The following is a 25167-nucleotide window of genomic DNA, read 5'->3' on the forward strand; positions in this document are numbered from 1 at the left end:
GATCTTTCATACTACATTTCTTTTCTTGCAAATTTACTTTTACTTAATAACTTTTTTTGAATCCCAAATACCTTTTTCACTCAGGGTCAGTACAAAGTCACACGCAGTAGAACATGAACGGTGCAGCTTACATCATGCGTGTCCATAAACTCACCAAAGGAGCTTGAAGGGAGAGCAGTGTCTTTATGATCCGGCGTGTCTTGGTACCTGCTTAAAATCACTTTTGCTTGTGATTTAGCTGGATACACTTTGTATATATACATGAAAAATATTTTTTTTCTGGGAATGTCTAAGAAATTTTGTTCAACACACAAAATGATTTCATCCTTTTTTGAATGAGAACAGCCCAAAAGTTTCTGGCAAATACACAGCGTTCGTGAGTCATGAAATTCAATTATGTCGTGGTACATCAGGTCCGCCTCTTCACGACTTGCAGTGGATTTTCTTCCTCTGGGAAGGAGGCCCTCCTCCAGCCGCGCGTCCCAGGCCGTCCTTGTAACTGAAGACCCAGTGGTGCGCTGCCCCCTTGTGGGAGATGTGGGCATTGCAGACCTTTCATCACAAGGAAACGGAATTTGTCTTTCAAATGCAGCTGGAAAAATCTGTCCTTTTTAATTCCCAGGAGGCACGCAAGCCAAATTGGACCTTGAGAAAGACATTATCTTACAGAAATGTCTTCCAATAAAAAATGTGATTGCGTTTATGAAAAAAACCCACTTTGTATTGCATAGCATGCCTATGCTTGTTTTTGCAGAATGGGTTTTTTAACCAAAAGTTGGATCATTAGCTTTATTATAGATTCAGCCTTACTGGTAGCATCACAAGGCTGACTTCCAAGAGAAAATATTTGGCTTTTTATAAAGTGAGGAATTATTTTGTAAAGTAAATAGTATATGCCTCTATCTTCCACCAATCATTTATTCTGTAAGTTCTGATTTTAATGAAGTATTTCTCAGAGTAAGGACTTCTTTATACCATCACTTAACTTCCTGCAGGAATTTTAGAATTTCTCCCCATCTTCTTTGCTTCCCAGATTTACGTGGGATGTAGCCACTTTTTTTTTGAGATGGAGTTTTGCTCTTATCGCCCATGCTGGAGTGCAATGGCACAATCTCGGCTCAACACAACCTCTGCCTTCTAGGTTCAAGCAGTTCTCCTGCCTCAGCCTCCCGAGTAGCTGGGATTACAGGCATCCACCACCATGCCCGCCTAATTTTGTATTTTAGTAGAGACGGGATTTCCCCATGTTGGTCAGGCTGTTCTTGAACTCCTGACCTCAGGTGATCCGCCTGCCTCTGTCTCCCGGAGTGCTGGGATTACAGGCATGAACCACCATGCCTAGCCATATAGCCACTGTTTTTAAAAGCCATTTCCACACTACCAAGTTAGTGAGGAGCAGCCCTCCACCTGCCCACCTTTGGCTTATGGACCATGCAGCTAAAAGAAGCAACACAAAATAAACTGTGGTCAAAAGAGACTCACAGTTCTCCCTCACACAGGAGGCTGAAGACACTCACACTTCCTCCTTTTAAGTCTTCAAATTTTCTTCTTTATCACACCCAACCCTTTCACAGTCAGAAAACATCAGTGCTGGAAGAGGCCTTCGAAAACTCTGCTCTCAATTTCTGCATTTGAAGACGGACCCAGACCCTCATCTCCTGACCCCTCACCCAGTGCTGTTCTCCTGCACCTCCCTGAGGAGCCGCTCAACACTCCAATCCCTCCAAGAAGCTGGGGTGCCTCTCAATTTAACAAGCCAGAAACCGAGAACTCTATGCAAACAACACCACTGCTCAGAGGTGTTAAGGGTAAGCAAATAAACCACCAGGGAGAAACAGAAGCAGAGTTTTGGCTCTCACCACCCTGTAGATAAACAAGTGTTTGATCTGGGCTGAGCACCTGCCTTATCTGGTGCGAGATAACATTCACACGCAGAGGGAGTCTGTGTTTGCAGCCAACAGGTTTGGAACCCTATTGAGCACTGACCTGGCCAGCCCGGCACATGAACTGAACTAGGGCTCAGGAACGATGGACCAGGGGAAATTTTGTTACCACGCAGGGGGAAAGAGACGGTCTTCCTGCACTCTGAGAGTTCGTAGGCTAACGGGCCCTAAGAAAACAGACAGAGAAGCCTCAGCTAGGGGAGTCCTGATGGCCACAGTCCCCACGAATCCACTATGGGCCACTTAGGGCATGTTACTGATTTGTTTTTCTAAGACCACCAGAGCGAGCACAAAACCAGCGAGTAGGCAAGGGTAGGAGCAAAACTGCAAATTTATTTTTGGTCACTCAGCTTCAGGGAAGAAGGTGTGGGGGTGAGGTCTGTCGGCCTCCGGCAAAGGAGGCCAAGAGAGTCACCCGGTGGAGCTCTCGGGCGGAGTTCCTGACGCAGTCCCGACAGGAGTGGGGGCTGGGAAGTCCGCGCCGCGGGCTCGCGGGGAGCAGCTTTTCTGGGAGTGGGAGGGCAATAGGAGGAGCACTATTGGCGTGTCGGGGGGGGGCGTTCCGCAGGTGCGACCAGGTAAATCTTGGTCTCTTCGGATTGACGTCACCTGGCGCATGCTGCATTTTCGCGCGCGCGGGAAAAGTTGGTGATGAAGAACCCGGAAGTGCGCCATCTTGCCTCCGTTCGTCCAAACAGTCCAACTTTTTATTGATAATAGTGATAAGGGGCGCCATGGTCTGTCTGGCTACTTCCTGCTGTTAAGGGGCGTCGTTAAGGTCGGGGCCTATGGTTGGTATTTGGACGCACGGATGAAGAAGCATTTGGTTGAAGGTGACGCGAGTGATTTCTTGAATCTTGGCACAGAGAAATTTGATTAAAATGGGGGCGAAACATAAAATAAGGCACAGTATTAGTATAGGAATGAGGAATGGAAGCATTTGTTGGTATATGGGCAAAACCCAGAAGGATGGTCCCGGCAAGGTTGGGGTATTAAGGTTCTGTATTTCAGTTTTTATTTTATTGAGGGTTTGAATGTTAGTGTCTACTAGGCCTGACTCGCTAACATAATAGCAGCACTCTTCTCCAAGGAAGAGACAAGTGCCTCCTTTTTCAGCTGTAAGCAAGTCTAGGGCTCGCCTGTTTTGGGCAGCTACTTGGGCTATTGAGGTAATTTGGTGCTGCAGGGAGGCCAGGCTTTCAGCTGATTCCAATAACTAGAGGGAGGAAAACAGCCCGTTTTTGTAAGCGATTGGCAGGAGGGTGCAGCTGCAGTGTCAGTTTGACTAGTTCAGCCTTGCTATACAGGGTGAGGCTGGGCACTAAGGATACTGGGACACAGAGAGATTGAGATTGAGTTGTGACAGTTTGGTTAAAGGTTTTAGAAAGGGACCCCTTGTACCAGAAATAGCCTCCAATGGGAGCTGTTTGGCCTCCATTGGGCACCTGAGGATGATTACACCAGGATGAATTTGGGGTTGAATAACAAAAAGGAAGGATTGGGCTATTTGGATTTTGGTATTGTGGCGCCTGGAGTGTGAGTGAATTGTGGGATGTTTGACCAGTTGTGTTGAAGGCCATGGGCAGGGGGGCTGCCCCTGGGGGGGGGGGGGCTTCTAAAGCCTCACAGAGGAAGCAATGGGAGAGATTGGTTATATTCACAGTGTAAGTTAAGTTTAGCCCTTGGCGGATAAGTGTGAGCCATGAGAAGGGGTCTCTATTGTCCGGAGAGAAGTTTGACAGCCTTAAGGAAGACAACTGGCAGCACTATGTACTACTGAGTGTGTTCGGCTGTCTTGTGACCAAGTTTCAGTGATGAAAAAATTTGCCATACAGTAGGCGGACTAGCAAAGGTCTGAGTGTATGAGTGAGACAGCAATATAAGTATTGCTTCATTCTCAGTGTAGTCACAGAGTGTCCCTTGCCACTGAAGATGTTCGATGAAGGTTAGGAGACAGGAGAACCACTGCTCTGGACTATTGTCTGGAGGTAGATATGGGTCTGGGGTTATGTATTGAAAGTCTGATAGGTTTATGTAGAGGATGGTGAGAAAGCGAGCTAAGCGCCAGGGGTCAGGGAGCATGAGATAGTTAAGGAAGTTTTGTAAGTTTGAGGCGAATGGGGGAAAGTTGAACTGATGTCCACTGATTGTTCTCGGTGGGGGCCCTTTTTAGCTGGGAAATATGAATCCAATGCATGTGTCCTAGGAGTTTTGCTGCTGTATGTGTGGACAGGAGGACAGTGTATGGGCCTTTCCACCTGGGCTGTAAGTTTTTGGCTTGGATATCTTTTATGTATACTTGGTCTCCGGGACTGAGGGAGAGATGTGGGTTGTAGGCGTCTGTTGGAGGAGGGTGTGCTAACTCAGCGTGTTGTCTTAGGAGTTGTCTGAGAAGAGTGAGATATGGGAGGTAGTTCGCCAAAGGGGCGGGCAGGGAAGCTATTTGCTGGAGGGTTAGGGGCCGTCCGTAGACTAATTCGAACGGACTGAGGCCTGTTGGGCTTCGAGGTGCTGCCCACAGCTGGGTCAGGGCTAAGGGAAGGAGAGTTACCCACAACAGCCGGGTTTCAATTGAGAGTTTGGTGAGCTGTTGTTTGATGAGTCCGTTAGCCTTTTCCACCTTACCAGAAGACTGAGGCCTATAAGGGATGTGGAGTTTCCAGGTGATGTGTAGGAGGGCTGCCACCTGTTGGACTACCTTAGAGATGAATGCTGGACCGTTGTTGGATTGAAGAGTGACCAGGAGGCCAAACCTAGGGATAACATGTTCAGTGAGTATAGAGGCAACAATGTTAGCAGTTTCTCCTGTGGTAGGATAGGCCTCTATCCACCCTGAAAAGGTGTCCACAAGGGTTAAGAGGTATTTGAATTTTTTTATGTCTTGGCATATGTGTGAAATCAATTTGCCAATCTTCACCTGGTTGGTGTCCTCTGAGTTGATGGCTGGGATGGGGGTTATGCAATGCGCCTTGAGGATTTGCCTTTAGGCAGGTAGAGCACTGCTGGTTGATTGTAAGTAAGTGTTTTTGTAGTGTTGGACAGTGGAGGAGGGGATTTAGGAAATCATATAAGGCTTTGGGTCCTATATGTAAAGAATTATGTATGTCTGTTAGAATGGTATGGAGTTGTGTTTCAGGAATAACTAAGTTGTTATTAATATATATCCAGTCACCTGTAGTTAGTTTGGCTGTTGGATTTTGTAATAGCTTAACCTTTTCTTCCTGAGTGTAATTAGGGGCATACTGGGGGGAGAGAAAACAGACAGAAGGAGGCTTAGGGGTGGAAAATCCGGCGGCTGACTTGGCAGTGACGTCAGCAAAATTGTTGCCAGCTGCTACCGGGTTAGATGAAGTTTGGTGACCTTTACAATGTATAATGGCTACCTTGGAAGGTGCCGACAGTGCATCTAGTAGTTTGAGTATTTGGTTTTTGTTAATAATAGGGGTACCGCTGGTGGTTAAAAACCCTCTCTCTTTCCAGATGACTGAATGGGTGTGTGATTAGAAAAGCATATTTAGAATCTGTGTATATGATTACTGTTTTTCCTTTTGATAGGACGAGTGCCTTGGTTAGTGCAGTGAGTTCTGCCTGCTGTGATGTGGTCCCTTGTGGTAGGGGTTTTGCCTCTAAAACTGTGGAGGAGGTAACTACTGCATATCCTGCCTGTCTGTTTCCTTGAGGGTTGATAAAGGAGCTGCCATCCACAAATAGGGTTAGTTGTGCATTCTGAAGGGGCCGGTCATGCAAGTGTAGGTGGCTGGGGGGTTGAGCCTCCAGGACCTCAGGACAAGAATGTTTAGTATGGGGTGGTTTAAGAGGGTCTGGCAGTAAAGTGGCTGGATTTAGAGAGGAGCAAACTTCTAAAGTAACAGTGGGGTCTTCTATGAATAAGAGATGGAAAAGTTGGAGCCGGGATGGAGTTAAGTGGCTAATACTTTTATGAGAGATGAGATCCTGAAGACGGTGTGTGGAGAGGACTGTTAGATTACTGCCTCTAATGAGCTTTTTTGCTTCCTGGGTCAGGCAGGCTGCCACTGGTAATGCACGCAGGCACGGTTGCCAGCCTTATACAGTTGGGTCTAGTTGTTTGGATAGGTAGGCCACAGGGCGGTGGGTGCTGCCGACAGGCTGGGCTAAAATACCAACTGCCACTTTCTGCCTTTCATCTGTAAAGAATTGGAAGGGACGCTGGAAATCAGGCAGTGAGAGAGTGGGTTGTGAGAGAAGGCAAGCTTTTAAGTGGGTGAAATGAGTCGAGATTAACTTGGGGTTGGACAAAGGCCCATGTGGGGTTTCTTTAACTGCGGCGTATAAAGGTTTGGCTGGGATTCCAAAATTGGGGATCCAATGTCTGAAGAAGCCTATTAGACCTAGGAAAGATTGAACTTCTTTTGCATCTTGAGGGGGAAGAAGGTTTCATATGAGGGCCATACGGTCGGTAGTTAGTGACCGGGTTGTTGGGGTGATTTCAATTCCTAAGTATATGACGGTTTGGCAAGAAATTTGGGCCTTGTGTTTAGATACTCTATAACCTAATGAGCCTAAATGGTTGAGGAGAGTCACAGTGTCTAGAAGAGAGTCTTGTTTGGTGGGCTACAGATTAGGAGGTCATCTACAGACTGCAGAACTTTGCTATTAGCGAGAGGGCAGGAGGCAAGGTCTTTTGCTAAGGCCTGACCAAAGAAATGGGGGCTGTCCCAGAACCCTTGTGGGAGGACTGTCCATGTCAGTTGAGTGGAGGTATGTCTGGGTCCTCCCATGTGAAAGCAAAAAGGAACTGGCAGTCTGTGTGTAGGGGTATGGTAAAGAAAGCATCCTTAAGGTCTAGCACAGTAAAATAAATAGAATTGGTGGGGATATGGGACAGAAGGGTGTAAGGGTTGGGAACTACAGGGTGCGTTGGACGGATAGCTTCATTGACTAGCCGAAGATCCTGTACTAACCTATACGTTCCATCTGCCTTTTTAACTGGAAGTATTGGAGTGTTACAGGGGGAATGTGTGTGGACAAGAATATGTTGGCTAAGTAGTCGCGTGATAATTGGCTTTAAACCTTGTAGATGTGTCGGAGAGAGAGAGAATTGGGGGCGGTTTGGAAAACGAGTGGGATCTTTGAGCTTGACAAGAACTGGTGGGTGGTGGGCCGCTATGACCGGGGTGGAAGTGTCCCACACTTGAGGGTGTACAGAAATAGGGAAGATGGGGGGTGGGGGCGACATAGGAGGAGCGTGTGCACCTGCACAAAGCATGAGCAACAGGTCGTGAGGGGGTTGAAGGGGAGTGGATGGGTTGGTGGGAATGGATATGGAGGCCTTTAAGGTGCTCAGGATGTCTCGGCCTAGTAAGGGGGTAGGGCATGAGGGTATAATGAGGAATGAGTGCGCAAAGTAGTTGTTGGCCAGGCAGCAATTAAGGAGTGGAGTTTTTCGTGGAGTGGATGGCTTTCCGTCTACTCCTACTACAGAGATATTGGATGGAAGGCTGGGTCCAGAGAAGGACGGCAAAACAGAATAGGTAGCCCTGCTGTTGATTAAAAAATTAATTGTCTTACCCGCTACCAGGAGAGTTACCTGTGGCTCAGCGAGGGTGATGGGGGTCCCTGAGTCTCGGCACCTTCAGTTGTCGTCGTCCAGATATAGGAGCTGGAAGGAGCTCCCAGGATCCTGGGAAAGGGGGTCACGTGGAGACGCAGCACCTGTTCTCAGGGTGGGGCAATCAGACTTCCAGTGTCCTCCCTGTTGGCAAGCAGGGCAGGGGGTTGCTGGTGGACGAGGGTTAGGACATTCACTGGCCCAATGTCCTGATCCCTTGCACTTATAGCAAGGCTGCGTTGGGGCTCGGGGACCTTGCGGACACCTGTTGGCATAGTGTCCTGCCTTGCCGCACTTATAACAGGCTCCTTTTGTAGCCTTGGAGTCTGCGGGGTGTGTGCTCTCTGGCCTGGGGTTATGACTGGGCTGTAAAGCCGCTGCTAGGAGCTGTGCTTTCTGTTTGAGGCGAGCCTGTCTCTGTGCCTCAGCCGTCTCCACTCTGGAGTTATAGACCCTAAAGGCTAATTTAACCAGGTCTTGTATTGGTGCCTGAGGACCATCCTCTACCTTTTGAAGTTTTTTACGAATGTCAGGAGCTGATTGAGAAATGAAATAAGACGCCAAAATGGTGGCCCCTGTGGGGGAGGCTGGATCTAACCAGGTATATTGGGTTAGAACCTCAGTCAGCCTATTTAAGAATGCTGGCTGGATTTTCTTCTGGATGTTGAACAATTTCTTTTAATTTGTTAAAATTTACAGTTTTGTTTGAGGCTGCTTGCATACCAGCCAACAAACACTGGACCATTATGTCCCGCCTACGGCGCCCAGGCTGGCCTGCTTGGTAGTTCCAGTCTGGGTCTGCCAAGGTGACTGCTTGCTCCCCTAGTGGAATGGCGGTGTCAGTTAAATGTAGTTGGTTGGCGTGCTGCCTGGCGGCCGCTAGGATGCGCTCTTGCTCCTCAGGGTTTAGGGTAGAGGTTAGGATAACCTGGAGGTCATGCCAAGTTAAGTCATAGGCCTGACAAAGGTATCTAAATTCCTTTATGTATATGGTAGGATTAGCTGAGAAATCACCTAAATGCTTCTCAATTTTGGAAAGACTGGCCAGTGAAAAAGGGACATGTACTCTGACTACCCCCTCCACCCCAGCTACCTCTCGCAAAGGTGCTAACACTGTAGGAGGGTGTGGGGCAGGAGTGGGGGCATCAGCAGGGCACTTAGAGCGGGTGTGGGCAAAGACAGGAGACTCAAGACAGCCAGTTGGGGGCCCCGAAGGAGGCACGGGACCGAGTAGATTACTAGTAGATAAGGAAGAGGAAGGAGGAGTCTGGACGGAGGGAGGAGGAGAAGTGTAGGGCGGAAGTGAGGGAAACCCTAGGTCCTCCGGCTGAACAGAAAGGAATGAAGACTCCTCTTTTTCGGGTTTCTGTGAGCCGGCGTCCTTGGCTAGCATAACTTGGGCCAAAGAGCACCGGCTACACAGGTCAGGACGAGAGTGTAAGGCCCAAAAGCCTTGTATGTAATTAATTTCGGACCACTTGCCTAGCCGCTGGCAGAAATTGCTGAGGTCAATCAGAACATTGCGGTCTAGGGTGCCCTCTGGTGGCCACTGAGACTGATTGTCTAGTTTGTATCAGGGCCACGCCACAGTGGAAAGGAAAATTAACCACTTCCTCCTAAGGTCTTGTTCAAGCTGTAAGGTTTTTAAATTGGCTAGGAGGCACCCTAAGGGAGTGCTCTTTGGAAATTTGGACTAGGGGTTTCCCATTTGTTTCCTCTTTACTTACACAATGGACACAATGGAAATGGAAGTGGATCTCTGCCTGGCTTCAAAGCGTCCTTTGGAACCACCAGAGACAGACTGGAGGCTCTTGGAGCCAAGGTGGAGATTACCTTCAGGCAGACGTCTCCATCTTGAACGGGTCTCCCGAGCCACGTGGTGGCTCAAAAGTGGGCCTCGGACCTGCGCAGGATTTTTGGCCAAGGGAGGTAAAGAGGAGACAAGGGCACTTACCTCAGAGAGGCCGTGAGAGTGAGGGAAGTGGGTCTCAGGTCCTGGTCCGTCCGCGGCGTGGAAGCAGGAGGAGGTTCCTCAACTCTTAAGAGGCCTGAGGAGGGGTCTCCTCCCAGGTTCAGCACCAACTGATTTGTTTTTCTAAGACCACCAGAGCGAGCACAAAAGAACCAGCGAGTAGGCAAGGGTAGGAGCAAAACTGCAAATTTATTTTTGGTCACCCAGCTTCAGGGAAGAAGGTGTGGGGGTGAGGTCTGTCAGCCTCCAGCAAAGGAGGCCAAGAGAGTCACCCGGTGGAGCTCTCGGGCGGAGTTCCTGATGCAGTCCCGACAGGAGTGGGGGCTGGGAAGTCAGCGCCGCGGGCTCGCCGGGAGCGGCTTTTCTGGGAGTGGGAGGGCAATAGGCGGGGCACGGGCATGTCGGGGGGCGTTCCACAGGTGCCACCAGGTAAATCTTGGTCTCTTCAGATTGACGTCACCTGGTGCATGCCCGGTTGGTCTGCACCTTCCCGGGCGCTGGCTGCATTTTCACACGCACGAGAAAAGTTGGTGATGAAGAACCCGGAAGTGCGCCATCTTGCCTCCGTTCGTCCAAACAGTTACGAATTTTATAATCTGCTCCATGAAGCTTCCTAGGAAGAATGTCAGAAGCCTTATTCTCTTGCTCACTGTTGAGGTTATGGAAGCTAAAGAAAGCAGTGTATGCCAGGCGCGGTGGCTCACGCCTGTAATCCCATCACTTTGGGAGGCCAAGGTAGGTGGATCACTTGAGGCCAGGAGTTTGAGACCAGCCTGGCCAACATGGTGAAACACCATCTCTACTAAAAATACAAAAAATTAGCTGCATGTGGTGGCACATGCCTGTAGTCCCAGCTACTCAGGAGGCTGAGGCAGGAAAATCGCTTGAACCTAGGAGGCAGAGGTTGCAGTGAGCTGAGATCATGCCACTGCATTCTAGCCTGGGTGACAGAGTGAGACTCCATCTCCAACCAAAAAAAAAAAAAAAAAAAAGGAAAAGAAAAAGAAAAAGAAGGCAGTGAAGAGTAAACTCAGAGGGAAACCAGTGGCCTGTCTCTAGAGTCTTGATCAGGATCACCTTTTGAACATGATACTGTTGACAATAAGAGTAATAATAATAGCTGCTAATATTTGTGGAGCGCTTACTATATTGTTTCTCATATGTTATATTTTTAAATCCCCACCACAAAACTCTGGGGTAAGTACTATTTTTTGTTGTTGTTATTTTGAGATGGAGTCACTGTGTTGCCCAGGCTGGAGTGCAGTGGCATGATCTCAGCTCACTCCAACCTCCACCACCCCGGTTCAAGTGATGCTCCTGCCTCAGCCTCTCGAGTAGCCGGGATTACAGGTGTTAGCCACCATGTCTGGCTAATTTTTGTATTTTTAGTAGAGATGGGGTTTCACCATGTTGGCCAGGCTGGTCTTGAGTTCCTAACCTAACCTCAGGTGATCCACCTGCCTTGGCCTCCCAAATTTCTGGGATTACAGGCATGATAATAAACTCTTAACCTCACCATTTTTGTATAGAAGTTGAGGTTGTCAGAGCACTTTCTTCATCCATTTTGCTACTTGGGCTTAAGGATGAAAGTCCTATTACAAACTGTTGTCACAGTGAATGTTGGCATTCAGAAGGGTGCTGGGGAGAACAGGGAGAGAGCACAGGAGCCTGAAAGGGAAGGAGAGGGAAGGGATTTCCACACACTCTCGCCACAGCCTGTTACTGTCTCCGTGGCAGCAGAGCAGCAGGTTGCCTCCTCATGTCCACTCTCCCCTCCCACCTCAACAACAGGAGCCCATTTTAATCACAGCACAGAATAAAGACTGTATTTCCCAGTCTCCCTATCAGCAAGGTGTGGACACTGTGGAGCATGAGGATGGGCCTGTTGTCCAGAGGGGTAAAAACAAAAGCATAAGGAGTCTGTCGCTGGTGATTTGGAAGCCACCATACCTGCCCTAGGCTGTTTACCTTGACAACTTTGACAATAGACAAAAATACTTGTTTCTTGTTTAAGCCAATGAGAGGTTAGGGCTTTCCCTTGTATGCATGGATGACTGTCTTCCTCCATTTTGTAATGCTATAAAAGAATACCTGAGGTTGGATAATTTATAAAAGAAAGACGTTTATTTAGCTCACAGTGCTGCTGGCTGAGAAGTTCGAGGACACAGCCCTGGCTTCCGGTGAGGGCCCTCATTCATGCTGCCTCCCAAGATGGTGGAGAAGGTCAAAGGGGAAGCAGACATGCGAGAAGAGAGGGAAAGCTGGAGGGCTCCTGACTTTATAACAACCCACTCTCAGGGGAATGATTCCATCCCTATGAGAACTAATTCAGTCTCACAAGAGATAGAGCTCACTACTGGGAGAAGAGCACCAAGCCATTTATGAGGGATCCACCACTGTCACCCAGACACTTCCCACTGGACCTGATACCCCAACAGCACCGCATCAGGGCTCAAATTGCAACATGAGCTTTGGTGGTGACAAACCAACCGTATCTAAACCATAGCAGACACCTAAGCCTAACTACTAGCTACTCACTTGTAAAAATTTTTAAAGAGGGGAAACAGGCTCAGTAAAAGTAAGTAACTGTCCAAAGACCTGCAACTATTACCTGGCAGCATTCGGTTTTGAATCTGTCTGTCTGATCCAAGACTTCATCTTTCCAGCATAGTCTATACTAACGAATGTAATTGGAACATGCGTGTATGTGGTGCTTTATAATTTGTAAATATTTTCTTATATATTATGGAATGTGTACAGTTGGAATTTTTTGGCTGCAAGCAACAGAAATAGACTGAATAACTTATATGAAAGAGGACTCTTAGGAAGATTTAGGGTAGTAAAATTAGTCAGGGATCAATTAGAGAAGCAAAGCACTAGGGATTTCTCTTTCTTTTCTTTTCTTTTTCTTTTTTAGGCAGAGTCTTGCTTCTTCACCCAGGCTGGAATGCAGTGGTGCCATCTTGGCTCACTGCAACCTCTGCCTCCCAGGTTCAAGCAGTTCTCCTGCCTCAGCCTCCCAAGCAGCTGTGATTACAGGCATGTGCCAGCACCCCTAGCTAATTTTTGTACTTTTAGTAGAGATGGGGTTTCACCATGTTGGCCAGGCTGGTCTCAAACTCCTGACCTCAAGTGATCCACCCGCCTTGGCCTCCCAAAGGGCTGGGATTACAGATGTGAGCCACCACAGCTGGCCTCTTCCTTTTTGTTTTTTAAATAACATAATGGGTATTTACTATAGTACTTCTCATCAGGAGGATGTTACTCAGTTAATATAAAGTTGTTTTCTTAACATTAAATCTCTTTTCTATGTCAATGTCTATAGTGTTTTTTCTGTTTTTAAAAATTATTTATTTTTATTTTTTTATTTTTATTTTTTGAGACGGAGTCTTGCTCTGTAGCCCAGGCTGGAGTGGTGCAGTGGTGCAATCTCGGCTCACTGCAAGTTCCACCTCCCAGTTCAAGCAATTCTCCTGCCTCAGCCTCCCGAGTAGCTGGGATTATAGGTGTATGCCACTATGCCCAGCTAATTTTTGTATTTTTAGTAGAGATGGGGTTTCACCATGGTGGCCAGGCTGGTCTTGAACTGCTGAGCTCGTGATCCACCTGCCTTGGCTTCCCAAAGTGCTGGGATTACAGGCATGAGCCACTGTGCCCGGCCTATAGTGTTTTGTTTTTGTTTTTGTTTTCTTTAAATTTTAAATCTTTTCTGCATTTCATTTCAATATTAGATACACTGAATACATTTTTCTTTTTTTGGGGGGGGACGGAGTCTCGCTCTGTTACCCAGGCTGGAGTGCAGTGGCAGGATCCCGGCTCACTGCAACCTCCGCTTCCCAGGTTCAAGCCATTCTCCTGCCTCAGCCTCCTGACTAGCTGGTACTACAGGCACCTGCCACCACGCTTGGCTAATTTTTTTTTTTTTTTTTTTTTTTTTTTTTGTATTTTTAGTAGAGACGGGGTTTCATCGTGTTAACCAGGATGGTCTCAATCTCCTGACCTTGTGATCTACCTGCCTCAGCCTCCCAAAGTGCTGGGATTACAGGCGTGAGCCACCGTGCCTAGCCCTTAAATACATTTTTCTAAACATTTTTTCCCCAGAGATAGAAGTTTCCCTTTTTGGCTGACTATCTGATATCTAAATACAATATTACCTCGAAAGACAACAAAACAAAAATCTAATAAAAATATGGAGAAAAGACTCCTCAACGAATCAGGAGGCAGTGATTATAACTGAACAGTGATGGTTTCCTAAGATTCTGGGCAAGAACTTCCTTCTTCCTATTTCACATGCTTTGAGAAGTCTAAAACTATGAAATGTTACTTGTGTCAGTTTCAGCCATCTTACTTCTTTGACTTCCTTTCTAAACAGCAAATACAAATTATAGGCTGCATTTTTTCCGCACATTATTTGTTGTAAAGAAAACATTTTTTTAAAATTTTTATATATGTATCTGTTTGTTCCCATTTCATGGAAACAATGAAGAATGTAAAACTCCCTTATTTAATGAAGAATGTAAAACTCCCTTATTTACTGATTCTTGGAAACTATCAGACACCAAAGCTCAGGTTTAGCCTCAATAGCACAAAGGTTTTCAGGGTGAGGTTTGATTCAGTAAGCCCTTCAAAGTCACATCTGTCCATATCTCTTTTCTGCATACACCTTCAAGCAAGCATAGATGCCTGTAATGCTGAGAACCACACCTATCAAGAGAGTGATTGCATCGTTGGCTTCTGCTGCTTCGACAATAGGCAGCATCAAAGGCGTGACATGAGAACTAAGTTCAACTGTGTTGAAACTGAGGTCATGATGTTGGAATCTTGAGGGCTGAAGGTTCCAAAGACATGGTGTATAGAATTCTATTTGACTTGAAATTTTCCCTTCCTGGAGCTCCAAATGCTGTAGTTTAGAGGTTCCACATGGCACTGCCTTCCAGGAAGCAGCTGTAACAGGAATCAGCACTAGGGATTTCTTACCCAGATTTGATCTTACCCATCCATGGGAGCTGCTGACGCAGTCTCTGTAAGGCTCTTGCCCTCGGGTCTGATGCTGAACTTACAGTCCGCAGGGCAGGCAGCTGGGTCAGAGAGATGGGGTGAGCAAGAACAAGCTGGAAACCACCCACTGGAGACCGTGAGGAGGGACTGAAACCGTGCTTCTGATTTGGGTGGCATGGGTCTCCTGCAGAAGTCAGGATCCTTCATCACAGAGCTAAGCAGACCTGTCTGGCTCAGAAGTCGGGAAAGCTGAAGGAGGATCCTGAGAAGGGCAGAGCAGTTACAGGCCCAGCCCCTGCCTCCTGCTGACCCGGTGAGCCAGTGGAAAGTGACAAGGTGTACAAGCTACAAAAACTGCTGCTGCTTCACTTCCACCCTGCAGATCTCACACCAGGAGCTTCTACATGGCCCACCCTAACTGGAAACATACAGGAAAGCGAATTCTGGGAAATGTAATTCAACCTTGCCAGGTTGGCATTTATAAAGGCACCTTGGGTAGCATGTGGAACTGAGGAGAAAGCTCAAGAATCAGGTTTTGGACAGGAAAGAAAGCAAGAAGCTCAGGAGTTCGCTGTGGCAGATGGGCACTCATGCTCTATGTCTTTGAATTACCTCCGACTGAATTTCCTCCTTGTACTGCTCAAATTCCCAGGGCAGAGGCCAGGTGGCTCTTGTGGGTCATGTACTTACTCCTTCGCCGGGGGAGGGTGGACACTTGGTTGACTGTCCAATATCATTGCACGCAATGGGGGAATGCTGGTTCCCCAAAGGGAAACCAAAGCGCTGTCATGAGAGTGAGGGAAGTGGATGCTGGGCAGACAGCCATGATGAATGCTTACTGCCCTGTTAATGCTACAGAATAGGGAGGCAGGAGGCATTGAAAACAAATTTCTTTGCTGCTCAGGTCAGCTTCTAGCCTTACTCTGAAGTCAAGCTTTTGGAGAGTGAAGACAACATCTTTCTCATACTCTTCCCAAAGCCTAATCATGACAAAGAACTGAAGTTACGGTGAAGACAGCAAAGCAGCCCCAGAATCAGGGCTTCTAGTTACCACTCTTCCTTCTGTCAGGGGTGCGTGTATGTGTGTGTGTGTGTTTGTGTGTGTGTGTGTGTGCATGTGTACGCACATGCAATTTCTAGAAGGATACAAAACCTTTCAGATGATCAGAGTGACTCCCTAGAGGCTACCACCTACTGCTTTAGGTTTGGTGTAACTCTGCAATTCTGTATGTTCAATCAATTGATATTTATCAAAGATGGATTAAGAAGCTGTGTAGTGTAATAATTAAGTCTGGGCGCTGAAGCCCAGAATGCCTGAGTTAAAATCCTAATTCTACCACTTCCTAGCCTGTTGAGGAAGTTCCTCAACCTTTTTATGCCTTGATTTCCTCATCTGTAAAATAGAGGTAATGATCATAGTTACTTCACAGGTTTGTTGTGAGGATTTAATGATTAGTGCATGTAATGGTCTTAGGCTTGTGTCTGGTGCACAGGATGTGCTCAACACAAATTTACTTACTATTTCCCAACATTGCTTCAAGATCTGTAGAAGGGTGGGACACAATCTCTGATTTTGAAGAACTTAAAACTTAATCTAAGAGACAAGAGCAACATATGGAAACAAGAGCCAACAACTGTGGCATTAAGTGTTAAATTGTGTGGTTCCAACATATACAGAAATCAAGAAGGGGGCAGAGCAGTGCAGGACGCGGAAGCTAAGGAAGGCTGGACAGAGGGGGAAGAAGCCTTGGCCTGGGGTGGAGGGATGATGGGACAGGCCAGGGGAGATCACTTGGAGTGAAGATGTTGATGATGGGAATGCGTGTGGCATGTTGGGAGAAAGAGACGCTGATCACAGAGAAAGAGGCTGTGATTGTGTCAGTAATTATTTTTTGGCTTCAAGACACAGGAACCCAACTCACATTGAGTTAATACAAAAAGAGGAGGTGTGAAACCATGAAGTGCAGGGATAAATTACCTTCTGGCATGGCTGAATGAAACATGAAAAGCTCAAATCATGCTTCTAGGGCAGTGTCTATTAGAGTCTTGGATCTCTTTCCTCTGGGTTGACTGTATTCTCAGGCAGGCTTTCCCTCCATGGTGGCAAAAGTGACTGGGTGTATATCATCCCAGCTGAGCAACCCCAGTGGGCAGAGAACAATTTCCCCTCCATCGGTTCCTGCAAAAGCCTTGGGATTGAGGCTCATGGGCCTGGCTGGGTCACCAGCCCATCCTTGAGCTAATTGTGACAGTCAGGGAGGATGGGTGCTCTCATTATTCAGGTCCAGTCATGAGCCTATAAATTTCAAACAACAAATCGAGTATTGAGGTAGTTCCCACAGCAAAGTCAGGCTGCCACCATGAGAAGGGGAACTGACACTGGGCAGGCAAGAACAGCAGATGCCTTTGGAGGACTCAGTCCCAGCCCAGCTCTTCATAAGCTCTGGATCTTTGGACAAGTCATTCAACCTTTGCAGGCCTCTACCTGTAACCTGAAAAACGGGCGATGGAGAGTCTGCCAGTCAAACAGGATAAGGTGTGCATAGGCTTTCTGAAGAGACAGAGCCTCCTGCAAATCTCAAGAGCCATTGTTAAGAGGAGACCAGCCTGATCAGACAAGAAAGAACACTTAGAGCAACTTAGAGCAAGTACATGTGTGTGTTTATTTTGTTTTGGTTTTTGAGATGGAGTCTTGCTCTGTCACACAGGCTGGAGTGCAGTGACTCGATCTCCACTCACTGCAACCTCCACCTCCCGGCTTCAAGCAATTATCCTGCCTCAGCCTCCTGAGTAGCTGGGACTACAGGTGCGTGCCACTACATGCAGCTATTATTTCTCCCCCCGTATTTTTAGAGATGGGATCTCACCATGTTGGCCAGGCTGGTCTCAAACTCCTGACCTCAAGTGATCCACCCACCTCAGCCTCCCAAAGTGTTGGGATTACAGGCGTGAGTCACCACGTCTGGCCTTGTTTTGTTTTTTGAGACAGGGTCTCACTCTGTCGCCCAGGCTGGAGTGCAGTGGTGCAAACATGGCTCACTGCAACACCTCTTAGGCTGAAGCAATCCTTTCACCCCAGCCTCCTGAGTAGCTGGGACTACAGACATGCGCCACCATGCACAGCTAATTTTTTATTTTTTGTATAGACAGGATCTCCCTATGTTGCCCAGGCTGGTGTTGAACTCCTGGACTCAAGCAATCCTCCTGCCTTGGCCTCCCAAAGTGTTGGGATTACAGTCATGAGCCATGGCGCCCAGCCAGATCAAGTATATGAGAAATAAAGTGCCTAGGATGGATGTCACAGAACCCTGAAGAGGACGTAGGAACACAGACAAGGGACTCCTCAAGTTCAGGGGAATATGCCCCACGGTGCCATGCTGGGCAGCTAGTGTGGGTGCTGAGTAACTATTTGATGTTAAATGTGAGGGCATAGGCCAGGTGTGGTGACTCATACTTGTAATCCCAGCACTTTGGGAGGCAGAGGTGGGCGGATCATGAGGTCAGGAGATCAAGACCAGTCCGGCTAACATGGTGAAACCCTGTCTCTACTAAAAATACAAAAATTAGCCAGGTGTGTTAGCACATGCCTATAGTCCCAGCTACTCGGGAGGCTGAGGCAGGAGAATTGCTTGAACTCAGGAGGTGGAGGTTGCAGTGAGCTGAGATCACATCACTGCACTCCAGCCTGGGAGGCAGAGCGAAACTATACCTTAAAAAAAATTGTGTGTATATATATGTATGTATGAGGGCATATGTTACCAAAGGATAAATCCTCACGAAAGAGTCAACACAGTAACAAATGTGGGCCTCAGCCCTCGGAGGCTCTCATTAGTTACCAGCGGGGAGACCAGGCTTCAGTTTGGGGCCCCAGGGCCTCCCTTTCCTCATGGTTCTGTTATGAGCAACCTGGGAAAGTGAGGGGAAAATGGGGATTGTTAAGTAGTGCAGCTCACATCTAACGGCCAATCTGCCGTGAGGAAAGGGCACGCTGAGAACCACTGCTCCCTCTGGCTGGACTGTTATTTACAAGGCCTAGTGAGACCAGGGGCGGTGACCCTGGTGCTGGTCCTTACAGAGGAGTCTCTGAAGTCAAGACGGAAGGCAGTGGAAACCCACAGGGTCAGGCACTGATTCACAAGGCCTGCTCAACACCCAATAGGCAAAGCCCCCCAAAAGAAGAGGTTCAGATCCACATGCCCGTGGTGCCCCCCACCTCGGGTGACCATCTGTGCTGGGATGCTGCCGGCCTTTTAGTATGAAAAACAGAAATTCCCAGGAAAAGCAAGATGAGTTGGTTGCCCTACCCCACCTTTATGAGCTAAATTGAATTGTCCTCTGTGGAGGCTCCAAGGAGAGGCCCAGAAGTGTGTCAGGAAGGGTGGGTAGGGAGGGCAAACAGAGACAACTCGGACCTTGCCTGCCCATGCCTTGGGGGCATAAAACAAGGAAAGAAGTCAAGTTGTCTGCTTTCTGGTGCTTTGTCATTCACTTAAATGCAGGTGAGCCCATTTTGGCATTGAACATGGAAGACTTGGAAGCTAAGAGCCTACAACAAAGTCAGGGAGGAAGCAAAAATGCTGCCCACTGACATTCATGGGCCCCAAAGCAGGTACTTCTGATAAGGATGAGGAGGAAAGCAATAACACATGGAGAAGTGGAGGTTCCTGCCTCTTCCTTGAGGAATAGGGCTTGCTGCGTCTGTATGTTTGATAGATTCAAAGTCAAGTAACCTTTTCTGAGTATCTGCTATGTGTCGGAGGAATGTACACACACTTAGAATGTAATTATTACAACTCTGGAAAGTAGAGATGATTATCCTCATTCTGCTGATAAGGAAACCAGGTTCTGGTTTTTCTGTTTTGTTTTTTCTTTTTGAGACAAAGCCTCACTCTGTTACCCAGGCTGGAATACAATGGTGCAGTCTTGGTTCACTGCAACCTCCTCCTCTCAGGTTCAAGCGATTCTCCTGCCTCAGCCTCCCAAGTAGCTGGGACTACAGGCACGCATCACCACACCTGACTAATTTTTGTATTTTTAGTAGAGACGGATTTTGCCATGTTAGCCAACTTAGTCTCGAACCCCTGACCACAGGTGATCCACCCATCTCGGCTTGCCAAAGTGCTGGGATTACAGATGTTAGCCACCGCACCTGGCCCAGGCTCTGTTACTCCTGGCCTCAAGCGATCCTCCTGCTTTGACCTCCCTAAGTGCTGGGAAAAAAAGCCAATGTGCCTCACCTTGTGCTGTTTTTATTTACCAGGAAAAGTGGGATTTGGTGTGGAACTCGGAGCTTACTTGAAAGGCACTATCTACAACACCCATCACCAGCAGGGTAGGTGTTCCTGGTGTAGGAGAGGGCACTGTGAAGGGAGGCGAAGTGCCATTACAATGGTCAGCCAGAAGGATCCCATGAAGGAATATGATGAGAATCGTTCCTGCCCAGTCCTCACCAGGGACAGGTCAGCTGCCAATAGAGGACCATTCATCTTCAGAAGGCTATAGTCATCACATTTGTTCAGTAGCAAATATGGATTGTTAAGCTAAACAGACCATAATTTAGAACAGCAGTCTCTCAATTATGCCATTGGTATTCATCACTGTAATAAAACTGTCTAATTGAAAAAGCTGTATTGACAAACCAACAAGCAGTACATTGATTTAGTAGCAGTTTTGAATTATTAAGTCTGCAATTTTTTATTCCATAGAATGGTTACATTTTTCATTAGATAGGCCTTCTCTTAAAAGGGACTGAAGGGTTATTTTGGAAAACTCTTCAGACTGAAGTAAGGATTGCTTCAAGTATGGAAAGATTTGTGGATTCTGAAAAGACGTTTGGTTTTCTGTATGTACTGGATGTGTGTGTGTGTGTGTGTGTGTGTGTGTGTGTGTGTGTGTGTTCGTGTATTTGTGTAGACTGATTTCCCTAGATGATCTGAGCCAAACATGAAAATTTAAAGTTTGTTCTACTAGTCCTGTGGACTGAGGTCACCAGTTGGGAAAGAAAGGATGAGGAGTCAATGTACAAGGCCACCTACCTGGTTGCACCGACCCATGCAGAAAGGACAGCCACTGTGGTAGTGAGCAAGGACACTGCAGTGACAGTCCACAGCACATGACAGGGACCACAGCAAGTACTCAGTGGAACTGGTGTATTGTTTACATGATTGAAAGGGGCACTGTGTTATTTAGGAATAGCATTTACCTGCACGGAGCAAAGACCTGGAAAATAATGGGTTAATTCTCCCATATAATGAAAGTCAAGCTGTAGGTAGTCTAAAGTTGCACAGTGGCTCTCCATGATTCAGCCTCCATTCTTTCTTCTCCGCTACCCCTATCCTCAATATGATTACATGATTCATGATGACTGCAAGGACTTTGCCATCAAACCACTGAGAAGGTTTGAAGAAGGAATAAAGGTAGAAGGGCGGAAAGTGGCACGTCTTCCAGTAAGTGGCACTCCAGCATGCCCCACACAACACTTTCATTCATAGTTCAGCGGACAAAAGTTAGTCCTGTGACCACACTTAGCTCAGAGTAAGGCTGTGAAACGTTGCCTTTGGCTAGGCATACCACCACTCTGAAACAAAACAGGGATTCTTTCAGTATAGAATTCGGGAAAATTAATATTAAGTTGGCATTAGTAGTCTCTGTCACAAACACATTACATTAGCATGGTTTTTAGGGGAGACAAATTGGCAACATCCATCAAAACGTTAAATATTCATACCCCTTGAACCAATAAGTTTATCTTCTACAGAGCCTTTCTATAAATTTACTCACAAATATGCACATATACAAGTATATATATGTTTATTATAGCACAGCAGTATTAATAATATCAAAATATTGGAAACAACCTAAGGGCCTATCAATGGTAAAATTGTTTAATAAATTGTGGTACGTACCACGGAATACTCTTCAGCTATGAAGGAAGAATGAGGTGATTATAGGTACTGAAAGGCAAAATGACATGTTATTAATGAAAAAAGCAAGTTGCAGAGTAATAGTATATTTCCCTTAGTAGACTTCTGTTACACACATCCCTGGGGAGGGGTCAGAATCTTTGCAGGCAGAGGAATGAACTCGTGTAATTTGAAAGAGGTCCCAGAAACTTTAAAAGAAAATAATAGTAATGAGTGCAAACCGAATCCCCAATACAAATACATGAGTGAATTGTTACCACATATAGAAAGTGGTAACAAGCTTGTTTTCAGAAGAGCTCTGCTTGTACCAAGCTTGCGTCAAAGTCTTGGATGGGTCAATCAGACATAAAGCCTTCATAACACATTTAATGGTGAAACTGGCATGGGAAGGGCATCAGTGCTGCTTCTGGGTGAATGGTGAACAAACCTCTGAAGTCATATTCCACTACAATGGCAATACAATCAGATTATAACATGTTTTTTTTTTAATACATTGAGCTCTTACGAGAAACAAAGGGAACTTTCCAATGTGAACAAAACAAAATAGAACAACAACATGCAAACATGCATAGTAAGCTAAAGCTAGCATTGCGTGGTAAACAAACTGCAAAACTTGGAGGAGAAATGCCAATGTCAGTCACAAATGAGGGATTGAAAGCTAAGCTCTGAGCCTGCTGCCAGGCCCCGTGCCCTAATTAAGGAGGCTAACGCTGTCCCCTGTTGTTAGCATATGTAATTCCAGAAATACAAAAATTCAAATCCCTTTTGGAGGAAGGTGTCATTAATTCAGGTTTTCAGGATTCCTATAGATTATGTGAAACCAAATGGATAATTACAATGAAAAAATCCCCCAATATACAAAGAAACAAAAGACATAATGATGATATGAGTTAGGACTAAGTTTAGCCTCACGCAGCAGAACAAATAATAGTGGCTTAGACACACACAGTTTATTTGTTTTCACCTAAAAGACGTCATGAGGTAGGTGTCCAGGGCAGATTCATCAAAAATTCATCAGGGACCTGTTTCTTTACAGTTCATCAGTCCTCCCAAATCTATGTTATGCTCCTTGTTCTTGTGACCCAAGATGGCAGCTAGAGCTCCAGATGCTCACATTCCAGGCCAGTTGTGGAAGGAAAGGGATGAAGGGCATGCCTATTAAAAAAAAAAATACATTCTGAAGGTTGCACACAGTACTGCCACTTAAAATTTATTGTCAAAAATTCAACCACAATGATCACGTCTTGACGTGAACAAAAACTAGGGAGTTTTAACTGGCCAACAACAAACGACTAAAAATTAGTATTTTCATTACTAGAAAGGGAGTTGGGGAATGGATACTTATTGTCAACTGAGTCTCTGACACAGAGAGTGTGTAATGAGCTACATAATGGCACCCCCAAATATCTCAGTCCTAAGCCCTGGATCCTGTGTATTAAGAGAAAAACTTGAGACTGTAACATCCCCTTCCCTCCCAAGTTGGGAAGGTGCCGGAAGACCAAAGAATGATTTAGAGAAGTCCTGCTTGTCAAGTAGATGAGTTTATTGAGACATATTGGGCAGGGCACTCCTGAGTGGCAGCAGCACAGCTCTAGAGATCTGTGCCATCTCCCTTCTCTAAGCTGCTTTTAAGCTAATTTTCGGGCCCTTTGCCTGCTGTGTTTATGTGATGGTACTGTTTTCTTTGGTAGGTTCTCACACACTCCCTGGGATGTTTAGGCTCTCAGGAACACCTGCTCCTCAGCTGGGTACCATGGCCGTGGCTTACTATCTGGTCTTCGGGGTTCAGGCAGCGGGCATATACTTTTAAGTAACCTGGTAGGGGAAGCTGTCACACTGCACTGTTAGTTAGTATCACGTTACATGGCAAAAAGGACCTTGCAGATGTGATTAAGGATCTTGCAGTGAAGAGATTATTCTGTATTATCACACTTGTGTAAGTGTCCTTACAAGAGGGAGGCAGAGGAAAGTGTGACTACAGAAGCAGAGGATGTTGGCTGGGTGCGGTGGCTCCTGCAATCCCAGCACTTTGGGAGACTGAGGTGGGAGGACTGCATGAGCTCAGGAGTTCAAGACCAACCTAGGCAACATAGCAAGATCTCATTTCATTTTACAAAAAGAAAGAAAGAAAGAAAAAGGAAGAAAGGAAAGAAGAAAGAAAGGAAGAGAAAATGAAGAAAGGAAGAAAGGAAGAAAGTAAGAAAGAAATAAAAAAGAAGAAAAAGAAAGAAGAAAAGAAAGAAAGAAAAAGAAAAAAGAAAAGAAAGAAAGAAGAAAGAAGACGAAGGACAGGAAGACTAGGAAGGAAGGAAGGAAGAAGAAGAGAGGTAGACGCAGAAGATACCTACAGACCTCAGTAACTCCTCACATCTCTCTCAAGCCACCCTTCCCCACCCCCCAAAAACATACATACCTCAATCACCGCAGCACAACCATCCCAGAAGAAAGCCCCTGAAAGAAAGAAAGAAAAAGAGATGCAAGAGGTTGGAGGATGGAATGATGTAAGGAAGACGTCATGGGCCACGGAATGATGGAAGCCCCTAGAAGCTAGAAAAGGCAAGGGAACATCATTCCCTCCAAAAGAATCCAAAAGCCTCCAAAAGAATCAACCTTGACTTTAGCTCAGTGCTTTTGGACTTCTGACCCCAAACTATATGATATGATATGATATCATATCAAACTATATGATAATAAGTTTGTGTTGTCTTAAGTAACCAATTTGATCATAATTTGTTATAGAAATCACTAGGAAATTAATACGTATTGAGTGTTAGCTGAAACTAAAAACAGATATAGACCCATACTCCACAGGTTTCAGACATTGTAATTATTAGACATCTAGCATTTTAAAGAAAATTTAAAGATAAAAAAATTTACTTAGAAAATATGCATAGAAGAGATTATGCAAGCTACCTGGAAAATCAGAAATGGCATTCATTTTCTGATTTGAAATAAAATGAAGAAATGAAAAATTATAACCTCTCTCTCTCTATATATATATATAATTTTTGTAATTAAAAAAATAGAGATGAGGTCTCACTCTGTCACCCAGCCTGCAGTGCAGTGGTGTGATCACAGCTCTCTGCTGCCTTGAACTCTTGGGCTCAAGGGATCCTCCCACCCTAGCCTTCCTAGTTGGGACTACAGGCACACACTACCACACCTGGCTAACTTTTTAAATTTTTTTGTAAAGGTGAGGTTTTGCCATCTTGCCCAGGCTAGGTTCAAACCCCTGGGCTCAAGTGATCCTCCTGCCTCGGCCTCTCAAAGTGCTGGGATTATAGGTATGAGCCACCACATCCAGCCATAACCTAGATATTAATAACACAAAGGATTGGTTAAACAACAGATTTGAAATAGCTGACAAGAAAATTGGTGAGCTATCAAAAAAAGTAGGATGAATTATTGTTAGTGCTAGATAAGGGCATAGGGAGATAAAAAGTATGGCAGAGAAGTTAAGCAATACAAAAGATAAAATGAACAAATAGAGGACAGACAATATTTGACATATCATGGATTATAATTTTCCAAATAAGATGACAGCCATGAATCCACAGCTATAAAGACCAACAAATACTAAGCAAATTAAAATTCCACACCTAGGCACATTTTTGTATAATAGAACAAAATACTGAAGGCGAAAAGAACATCTTAAAAATAGCCAGAGAAAAGGATCACCTACAAAATAAAAACAAGTTGGCTGACAGGAGACTCATTGACAAGGGAAACTAGAGAACAATA

The 25167-nt window shown here is 46.0% G+C and overlaps 1 protein-coding gene and 1 pseudogene across 1 annotated transcript; one reads left to right on the forward strand and one right to left on the reverse strand.

Annotated features, from left to right (window-relative positions):
* Positions 1-396: 396 nt before the first annotated feature.
* Positions 397-20065, forward strand: LOC115894170. The gene is made up of 3 exons (XM_030920517.1): positions 397-577; positions 1575-1808; positions 19764-20065. The coding sequence occupies exons 1-3, from the start codon at positions 397-399 to the stop codon at positions 20003-20005; spliced, it is 657 nt and encodes a 218-aa protein (XP_030776377.1). The 3' UTR covers positions 20006-20065.
* On the reverse strand, positions 14136-14314 carry LOC115894305 (annotated as a pseudogene).
* Positions 20066-25167: the final 5102 nt, after the last annotated feature.

The sequence above is a fragment of the Rhinopithecus roxellana genome, chromosome 17 (assembly GCF_007565055.1).
Source record: "Rhinopithecus roxellana isolate Shanxi Qingling chromosome 17, ASM756505v1, whole genome shotgun sequence".
Taxonomy (NCBI): Eukaryota; Metazoa; Chordata; class Mammalia; order Primates; family Cercopithecidae; genus Rhinopithecus; species Rhinopithecus roxellana.